Source organism: Mesoplodon densirostris, chromosome 6 (genome assembly GCF_025265405.1).
Source record: "Mesoplodon densirostris isolate mMesDen1 chromosome 6, mMesDen1 primary haplotype, whole genome shotgun sequence".
Lineage (NCBI taxonomy): Eukaryota > Metazoa > Chordata > Mammalia > Artiodactyla > Ziphiidae > Mesoplodon > Mesoplodon densirostris.
In genome coordinates, this window is record NC_082666.1 from 31,384,002 (window position 1) to 31,394,511 (window position 10,510).

Genomic DNA, 10,510 nt, shown 5'->3' on the forward strand with positions numbered 1-10,510 from the left:
ATGCATGAGGGAAGGGATGTGGGAACAGATGTATATGTATGACTGATTCACTTTGTTATAAAGCAGAAACTAATAATAAAAAAAAAGAAAAAGTAAACCTATTGTCATTGCAAAATAACAAAAATGAAAGTTTTATTGTTTAATCTAGATATTTTCATACATTTTTTTTTTTACGATGGTCTTAACATTTTATTTTTTATGGTGGTATACAGTCCCAATGACTAGCGTGCAATCCTAAGTGGTTTTTATAATCTCTGCTATTCTAAGCGGCATTAGTGCTGCTGTAGGGCAAAGCCCTCACTGACAAATTACATTTGTGAAACGCAATCGAGCAGGGAGCGCTGATGCCATGTATTACAAAGTGGCTCTAAGGAGGCCATTCCCCAACTTCTCACAGCAAAGGGGATCAAGAACTAAAAGTACCTTAGAAAAATCAAAGGGCACTGAAAGCACCCTCTTACATAAAGATCAAGCTGGTCAGTTATTAATCCATGGTGCTCAAAAGTGAGAGAATTAAATAGGAGGCTAAAATCTGGTGAATCTTCTCACTTCCTCTTCTTGGTGGAATACAGCTTTTCTTCAAGTGGGACTGGGACGATCCCTTCACACTCTTTCACTTCCTGGGTCAGAGGGTGTTTTACAATATTTGGTCTAACCACATCAATGTCTCGAGACAAATGCTCCATTATGCCTTCAACAGTTGTTGTCGGTGCATAAAAATCCACCAAGAAATACCCTCCCCTGGTGTGCTGCTGACTGTGGGCGGAGATCCTATAAGGAAGTGCACGCTCGCCCAGGTTCTCCAAGTTCCTCACCACAGCCCCTCTGTCCATCAGGGTTTCTAGCGTACGCTTCAAAGCAGCAGCGGTCTCTGGCCGCTGCATGGCTTTCAGGATCAAAGCCAGCTCGTAGCGGGGCATGCCCGAACGCACAGCTTTCGGCTCCGAACCGAGCCGGCTCCCGGATCGCAGGAGGGCGGGGACCGCGGGGACCGGACAGGCAGCTGGGCCGGAAGGCTCCCAGGCGGCGAAAGCCCATACATGTTTTTTATTTGAATCTCTTTGAGCTTTAGTTTAGCAAAATTAAACTTTTATTACACATTACCATTATAATTCTTAGATATGGAAAACAATTCCTGTTTAATTTTGAGTACTAGGAAAAGTAAACTTTACCTAAATCACTTTATATTATGAATGAAAATAAATTATTAGCTTATATTTCAGAAATAAACATTGTATATTTTGCCCACATTAAATGGAAATATCTGAAATTTTATTTAATTTTTTTCTAGTATTATTTTTCAGTGAGAGCAGAGTATTATTAGTCTTAATCTTAAGTGTGTTTCATGCCCTTGTTTAAACTATTTCTTTTTTCTCAAAAGAAAATCAAAGGTATAGTTTTTAATAAGTTACTAAGTCCATGTTTTGCTTTGCAAGTTTTGAGGAGCTGATTTTTTTCTCTCTCCTTAAAATACATTTGTTTTAACTGTAGGAGAAATTATTCTTCTCAGCATTTCATATATTCTTAAGTATTATTTCAATTTAAAAATTTCACCTTTGTCTTCTTTTTAATGGGTATTTTTCAGTTTTCTAGTTGAATGTCTCTTACTAGTTTACATAGGTTATATTTTAATGTACATGTACATATATTTTTAGTATTATTTTAAATTAAAACTAGTTACCCTTATGTAAAAATGCTCAGCTCTAATGAGAATTGTCCTCGGGCATTTGATAACAACCACCTAATTAAGAAGAAACAAACGAAAATCTTGTATGGTAGTAGTCTATTTGAATGAAGAATGATGAAGTGAAATTTGGTACCTTATTGGCAAAAATAATTAAAAGAAGAAGAAGAAGAAAAGGTACTAAATCATGTTAGATTTTCTTATTTTATTGTGTAGTTTAAAAGCCCAGTTATAATTTTAAAACTTTGTGACTGACATGATTTCTTCTACCAAGACCATGAGCCTGCAAAAAGTTAGTATGTATCAGGCATCTTTGGATGGTATAGAACTACTCAAATCATATTCAAGTTAGAAGTCTTGATTTTTAAAATTTTTAACAAATATAAACACCAGCAGGGATTATACTTTTGTTAAAAAAATTTTGGGGGGTGGAGGACCTTTGATAGCCTTGGGATGCTAAGAAGTTTATTTTTAATATTCTGACAGAAGGCATGAAATATTTAAGAGTTCTGTATTGCATTTGACACTCTTGTAGTTAAAAACTTTTCCCAGTTAACATGTTGCTAATTACTGACTTAGTTTTGAAGTTTGGGTTTAACTGTAGTTGAAATGTTAGGAATCTTATTTTACACTTGTATTAAAGACAAATTTATTAAAATAAGTTATTTAGCACCAATGGAATATTTTATCATTTTTATGTTTTTTCTATTTTTCTTGATTTAGGAGTTTATAACTCCTTTGGCCTTTTGACTGATATATGGTATATGTTCAGTGATTACTGCCCGAATGAGATGTACAACCTTTATGGAACAAACTTTTATTAATCTGTGCAAGTATCCTATAACCTTTTTTTTTTTTTTTTTGCGGTACGCGGGCCTCTCACTGCTGTGGCCTCTCCCGTTGCGGAGCACAGGCTCCGGTTGCGCAGGCTCAGCAGCCATGGCTCACGGGCCCAGCCACTCCGCAGCATGTGGGATCCTCCGGGACCGGGGCACGAACCCATGTCCCCTGCATCGGCAGGTGGACTCTCAACCACTGCGCCTACAGGGAAGCCCCTCGTATAACCTTTAATTCAAGGTTTTTAGGAAAAAGCTGTACTGGAGTACATAGCTTAGGTTTGAAACCTCCCACCCTTAATCTATTCATGCTGCCTGCAGAGACTTGACTGGATTTGCAAAGCAGATTGTTAGACTCCTTACCCAACGTGTAGCATGAATGAAGCCTGTGGGCCTGCTTCACACAGTCACAGGCGGCACTGAGAAAGTCAAGATCTGGTAGGTCTCGTTAAATAGAAGGAGAGAAGAAGGTGGCAAAAACATGGGCTGGCTAACTCAGTGATCTCACCCTCTAGTATAATATGGCCCAATTAATATCAAACTGATTTATCAGATTAGTCACTCTTCCTTGCTGAGTGTGCAGGGCCTGGAGAGGGACCAGATAATGTAGAGTGAGTGGATTTCAGTGGAAATTCCAGCTTTCTTGTAGGCAGAGACCAAAAAGGAGAGAATAGGGGAGACGTTCCCTCTGTAGTGTATTGTTTTGGTCTTATTCCTGTGAGGCCTACATCATTCCATTAAAATCTACCTCAGATCACAAGTTGATTGCAATTGAGTGATATGTTAGAAATGGAATAACGTGTACAAGAATACCCTCTCCCCCACTGCTTTCTTGGTGTTTACATTTTACTGGTGGTGAGACATACAATGAGCAAACAGATGTGTTCTTGTGGTAATACTAAAGGTTATGAATATATATTAAGCAGGACACAAGGATAGAAAGTGAGAATTGGGGGTACTTGTTAATTAGGAGTTAGAAAAGGCCTTTCTGTTAAAATTGTATTTTACCAGAGACCTGAAGGAAGTGGGTGGGGCAGGCCTGGCAGACATCTGTGTTAAGTGCAAGGGTCATTCTGTTTCTTCATATACTTGACTTTGATTATGTACTTTTTTCCAAAAATTTACTTAATTTCTTTTTCTTATTTAGTATAGTTTCACACTTGTAGTTTTTAAGAGACATATTTCTTTGAGAGAATTTATTTTTGTTTCTACAGTTCGTTCTTTTTTTAAGGTAAAATTCACATACAATGAAATGCATAAGTTGTAAGTGTATATTTAAAGAGTTGGCAAATACATACAACTATACAGCCTAAACTCCTATCAAGAGATAGAACAGGGCTTCCCTAGTGGCGCAGTGGTTGAGAGTCCGCCTGCCGATGCAGGGGACACGGGTTCGTGCCCCGGTCCGGGAGGATCCCACATGCCGCGGAGCATCCGGAGCCTGTGCTCTGCAATGGGAGAGGCCGCAGCAGTGAGAGGCCCGCGTACCACAAAAAAAAAAAAGAGATAGAACATTGCCAGTGCCTCAGGAAGTTCCTTTCTAATTAATGCACACCCTCCCCCACAACTGAATAGAAATAAAATCATGCAATATATTCTCTTCGGCGTAAGACTTCTTTCAAATGACATAATGTTTTTGAAATTTATCTTGTTGTATTTATCAGTAGTTCATTCCTTTTAGTTGCTTGGTAGCATTGTACTATATGAATGTGTTGCAGTGTGTTTATCCTATTGATGCACATCAGGGCTGTTTCTAGTTTGGGATATTCTGAATAAGCTACTATGAACATTTTTGTACAGTTCTTTTGGGGAACATATGTTTTTTATTTCTCGAGCAAATGCCTAGGAGTAGAACTATGTTTAGTTGTAAAAAAAAACCCACTAGACCTCTTTTCCAAAGTAGTTGTACCATTTTATACTTCACAACAATGTATGAGAGTTCCAGTTGCTCTACATTCTTATCAAGGATTATCGTTGTGAAGCATTTTAATTTTGTCCATTTCCAATGGGTGGCTTGTAGTTTTTACGGTTTTAATTTGCATTTCCCTGATGAGGAGTGGTGTAGAACACTTTTTTGTGTGTGTTCTTATTGGCCATTTGTGTATCTCCCTCAGTAAAGTGTCTCTTCAGACCTTTGCCCATATTATATTGGATTTGTCTTTTTATTATTAAGTAGTAGGAGTTCTTCATGTATCTTGGACATCCATTCTTTGTTAAATAGGTGTTTTGTACATATTGTCTTTCTGGGGTGTGGACTACCTCTTCATTTTTATAATGACGTCATTTAATGAGCACACATTTTTAATTTCTAAGAAGTCTAATTTCCCAGGATTTTATTTTACAGTTATTGTTTTCTGTGTCTTAAGAAACGTTTTCCTACCTCCAAGTCATAAATATATTTGCCCATCAAGGAACCCCAAATAAAGGAGTACCTAGTTTTATTCTGAGAAACACTTAAAAGAGAAACACTTTATGCTACTATGTAAAGTAATGATTATGTTACTCAGCAAGTCGCTCAGGCCTAATTTTTTGTTCTGCCTCTCAAAAAATCACTGCACATCTTATATATGTGGTCACTTTTTCTGTGCTTGTGCTAAAGGTAATACATTATAGGAATTGAAGACTTTTTTAATGTATGTCTATTTAGGGAGTTTCTGTATGTAGGCTTGTCCTTGGTTTATCACAACTCTGATATTTAAAAGAGATGGTGAATAAGAATGTGACAACAAAATATATTTAGAACAAAATAAAAAATCTTCTAAGCTCAGTCTAGGTGTGGGATTGGTTGGGAAGGTAGTGGTCCATATTGAAATATATAATCCAAGTGCATCTTTGTGGTGACAAAATGTGGACCAGTGATCTGGTATGAAAATGAGTACAGCTTAATTTACATGGCTGATTGTCCGATATTCCATGACAATACAAAGTGGCACACTGAATTGAAGTTGAAAACTATTGCTTTCTTCCTACATTTGATAAAGAGAATTAAGATTTAATTGGGATAAAAAAATAAACAATTTGTATGGTGGGATTATGGTTTGCTATGGGGAAGAGGAAGTGGGGAAGACTCCTGCCAGACAAAGTAACTTCAGATGTAGTTTTACCCCTGTAGAGTTGTATTACTAAAGAGAATAAAGTTGATAATGAATATTTGTATTTTTATAAATATTTTACGTAATGTAAAGTTTGACTTAAAAATTCAGTATAATCTCAGTAAAAGTGGACTGTAGACTGAAACCTTTCTTGAGAATAATATGAAGTGAAAGGAATAGGGTACAGTGGGTGATAAGAAATGTTGTTATATTGACATCTTAATGAGATGTGAGAAGAAGTACATAATATCGTGATTAAATTTGCAAAGGACATTCGGTATAATGAAAGCCTGTGTAAGTGACAGGAAAGGACTAATGGTATGCTTGGAAAATGATTCAACTTATTCAGTTAAAAAATGTTGAATTATACAGCTGGGGAGAATTATATAACGCCCAAACCTAAGGAAAAATGCATGCATTTTGTAAAAATATGAATAACAAAAATTAATGAAACATTAGCATGTTATAGTCTTTATTTTGAGCAGCTGATATTTTGGGGGTTATATTACTGAGGAAAGAGCAATTCATGTTAGAGGACACATTGCTGTCTTTGCCATGACCTTAAAGGACTGTTTTGAAAATAAGATAATGTATATGAAAATGTGTTTGACACATGATTTTATAGAGAAGAGTCTAGTTATTTTACAGATAAAACCAGAGTTCTGCAGTTTGGAGTGAAGAATAATGTGCCCCAGTCATTTCTTAGGTATAATATTTAAATACCACAAGCCAGTAAGACAGGAAGTTCAGAAGTCTACTCTCCTCATTACACTGTTACTGTGTTTTATTTTATTGTTATGCTGTGGTGATATAATGTTTTTTTGTTTTGGGGGGTTTTTTTTTTGGCGGTACGCGGGCTCTCACTGTTGTGTCCTCTCCTGTTGCGGAGCACAGGCTCTGGATGCGCAGGCTCAGCGGCCATGGCCCACGGGCCCAGCCGCCCCGCGGCATGTGGGATCTTCCCGGACCGGGGCACGAACCCGTGTCCCCTGCGTCGGCAGGCGGACTCTCAACCACTGCGCCACCAGGGAAGCCCGCTATAATGGTATTATTATGGAGGAGCTGAGTCACTCTGTATGGCATTCTGACTCATGCACTTAAGTAATTGTATCATTGCTATCACCGCACTACTATGCCGATTATCGGATTCACCTGTGTCTGATCTTTCATGTTCTCAGTTGAATACAAGTTTTCAGAAGCTCACATTATATTTCCCTCTGATTGAGAGTTTGTATTATGATAAGTTTTGTGGTAATTAAATCCATTTGAACACAATCTTTTAAAACCCTTCTCTCTCCCTCTAAAGTGGTTATGTGTTCAGGAGGCTTCAGGTTTGGTCCTGCCTCCTTAATCTTGAGCAATGTGTTGCTCTTTGTAAAGGAGACTTGAAGCCAAAACTGTCCAGAATCTTTCATTTCCAATCCCTGTCCGGACCAAATCCATGGGATTCTAGGCCAGCCCAGGGCAGTGGGAATGGCACAGGTTGAGTTGATGGTCGCCCCTCAGAGGTGGCCATGATCTGAGTGAACAGGTGGTAGGTTGGGGCAAAACGCTGGGGCAGGAAGTGTGGGCAGCAGGAATAAGGCTGAGTATTTCCTTGGAAGATGAGGCTCCTCAAAAAAGTCTCCAGAGCGAACAAGTGCTTTTTGTGCTGGCACAGTTACCCACAAGAATCAGGTCTGAAGTAAGGTGGCAGAGGCTAAATTTTCAGCTGCCAGCAAGACTGCCAATGTGAAGTTCTTTCAGGGCAGTTGTGTAAAGAGGGACAGTCATCCTGTTTCATATGCCACTGAGGTGTTTTAATTTCTAACAGACCTCTTAGCAATCGATTCTCTTTGTTTCACTTAATACTACCTTGTAGCACACAAACCTGGAACCCCTTATTCCTGCTTCCTTCTTGGTGACTGACTGCCTCCACAAGAGATTATATTTAATGTCATTCAAAATACTGGTAGTTTTGCTAAGCCTCTATCCAAGGACAGGAGCCCACTGAAGAGATTCCTTGCAGAAAAAGGAAGATTTGCTTCAAGGTGACTTTTAGTCCTTGACTGTATCAAAATGCAGCTGACACCCACTGTAGAAGAGAAATGAAAACACACATTTAAACTCTGGATACTTCCCTCAGAAGGAGCTCCATTACCTAAAGGAGACAGAAGTTCAGTCAGGGATGAAAGCGAACTAGCAAGGCAAGTAACCTTTGTTAGAAACTAATATTTCCTCAAAATAACCTCAGATTTGCATTTAAATTTTTTAATTGATATATACCATTTAGAAAAGTGCACAAATGATGCGTTTGTCTTGTTAAATGATCACAAAGAGAACATAGCCATGCAGCCACAACCCAGCTCAAGAAATGAAACATTAGCATTTTTCCTTTTCTAATCACTATTCTTCCCTTCTCAAAGGTAACCAATATCCTGACTTCTAATACTAGTTGCTGGTTTTGACTGTTTTTGAATTTTATATAATTGGAATTAGACTGTTTATCCTGGTGTCTGGCTTATTTTGTACATATTATGTTTGTGAGATTCATCCAAGGTACTTTGTATAACTTATAATTCACTCATTTTCATTGCCAGTATTGCATTGTATGACTATATATACTCAATTTGTGTAACCAATCCATTGTGTTGATAGAAATTTAGATTGTTCTTAGTTTGAGGCTATGAAAATATTCTTTTGCATGTCTTGGTGCCCAGGTACACATATTTTTGTTCCTTACATTCTTAGGAGTTAAAGTGCTGGGTCATGAGGTATGAACACATTCACCTGTTGTAGATCCAAAAAGTTTTCCAAGATAATTGGCTTAATTTGCACTCCCACCAGCAGTGTATGAGAGTTCCAGTTCCCCCACTTCCTTACCAATGTGAGGTATTCTCTATCTTTTAAATTTAACAATTCTGGTGAGGGTATAGTAGTATCTTGTGTTTTAAAATTTGTTTTTCCCTGATAACTAATGAAGTTGAACACTTTTTGAATAAGCTTATTGGCTATTTGGATATACTCTTCTGCAAAGTGTCTGTTCCAGTTTCTTGCCCATTTTTTTCTGTTGGGTTGTCTGTCCTTGTGTTTGGGTATAGGGTCATGTGTATGTGCTTGTGTGTGTGTGTAAATGGGTACTTTGGATATGAACTCCTTGGCAGTTCCTTGGATTGCAAATATGTTCTTCCACTCTGTCAGCTTGCATTTTCACTCTCAATAGTTTAGTACCATGAACATAAATTATGAATTTTAATGTCCAATTTAACAATGTTCCCTTTATGATTGATTAATGCCTTTTTTATCTTATTTAAGAAATCTTTCCCTATTCCAAGGTCATATTTTCCTATATTCTAGAAGCTGTATTTATCTTATTCTAAGATCCGTATTCCACCTGAAAATTTATTTTTTTGTATGATGTGAGCAAGGGGTCAATTTTTCTTTCTTTTTTCTTTTTCTCTATGGATATCAAGTTGGTCCACCATCATTTATTGAAAAGTGCCACTTTGTCATAAATCAGAGATCCATATGTGCATTAAAATGCTTTGGACCCTGTTTGTTATATTATTCTATCTGCATATGTGCTATACATTTATTGGCTTAACTACAGTAGCTGTATAAATCTTAATATCCAGTAGAGTAAATCCTTCCACTTTGATCTGTTTTCACAGTTTTCTTGTCTATCCTTGTCCCCATTTGCTTCCATATAAATTTTGGCATTATCTTGTCAATTTCTACAAAAATAACTTGCTGGAGTCTTTATTGAAATTAAAAAAATTAGGATTTAAACAAATTTATTTAAATTTTAAAGATTTAAATTTCACTTTCACCTATTCCTTCTTGAATGCTCTTCCTTTCTTTATATGGATTGAGTTTCTGACCTATATTATTTCCTTCTCCTTAGACAAGTTATCTTAACACTTCTTGCAAGGCAGATCTACTGACAACAAATTTCCTCAATTTTTGTTTATCTGAGAAATTATTTTCCTTTACTTCTGAAGGAAATTTTTCAAGGTACAGAAGTCCAGGTTGGTGTTTTGTTTTTTTTCCTCTCTCAACATTTAGATATTTCACTCCATCTCTCTTGCATACATGGTTTCTAAGAAGTCAGATGTAATTCTTATCTTTATTCCTCTATAGTTACAGTGTTTTTTCCCACTGGCTTCTCTGAGGATTCTTTCTTTATCTTTGGTTTTCTTTATTTTGAAAATGATAGGCCTAACTCTGGGGATTTTTTTTGTTTGTTTTTTTGAGGGCTTTTTTTTTTTTTTTTTTTTTACATTTAACTGGTATTCTCTGAGCTTCCTGAGTCTATGGTTTGGCATCTGACATTAACCTGGGTAAATTCTCAGTAATTATTACTTCAAGTATTTCTTCTGTCCCTTTTTCTCTTTCTTCTCCTTCTGGTATTCCCATTACATGTATGTTATACCTTTTGTTGTTTTCCCACAGTCCTTGGATATTCTGATCCTTTTTTTCAGTCTTTATTCTCTTTGCTTTTTGGTTTTTGAGGATTCTATTGATATATCCACTAAGAGATTCCTTCCTCAGCCATGCCCAGTCTTCTAAATAGGCTCTTCAAAGGCAGTCTTCATTTCTGTTATAGTGTTTTTGATCTGTAGCATTTTGTTGTTGTTGTTCTTTCTTAGGATTTTTATATCTCTGCTTACATTGCTTGCCCATCAGTTCTGGCATTTTGTCAGCTTTATCCACTATAGCCCTTAGCATGTTAATCATAGTTATTTTAAATTCCCAGTCTAATAATTCCTGCATCCCTTCCATGTCTCATTTTTATGCTGGCTCTGTTTCTTCAAATTGTATTTTTTGACTTTTGGTATGCCTTCTAATTTTTTCTTGATAGCCAGACATCATGTATTGAGTAAAAGGAACTGCTGTAAATTGGCTTTTAGGAATGTGGT

General features: G+C 36.9%; 1 protein-coding gene across 1 annotated transcript; it reads right to left on the reverse strand.

Moving 5' to 3' along the window:
• Nucleotides 1-380: 380 nt before the first annotated feature.
• LOC132492432 (small ribosomal subunit protein bS6m) lies at nucleotides 381-1,028 on the reverse strand. Its single transcript, XM_060101946.1, has one exon. It carries the CDS (start codon nucleotides 918-920, stop codon nucleotides 546-548), a length of 375 nt encoding a protein of 124 aa, XP_059957929.1. The 5' UTR covers nucleotides 921-1,028; the 3' UTR covers nucleotides 381-545.
• Nucleotides 1,029-10,510: the final 9,482 nt, after the last annotated feature.

Bases quoted from the DNA above. Each gene is read 5' to 3' on its own strand.
- LOC132492432 (XM_060101946.1), bottom strand. From the start codon at position 920: ATGCCCCGCTACGAGCTGGCTTTGATCCTGAAAGCCATGCAGCGGCCA.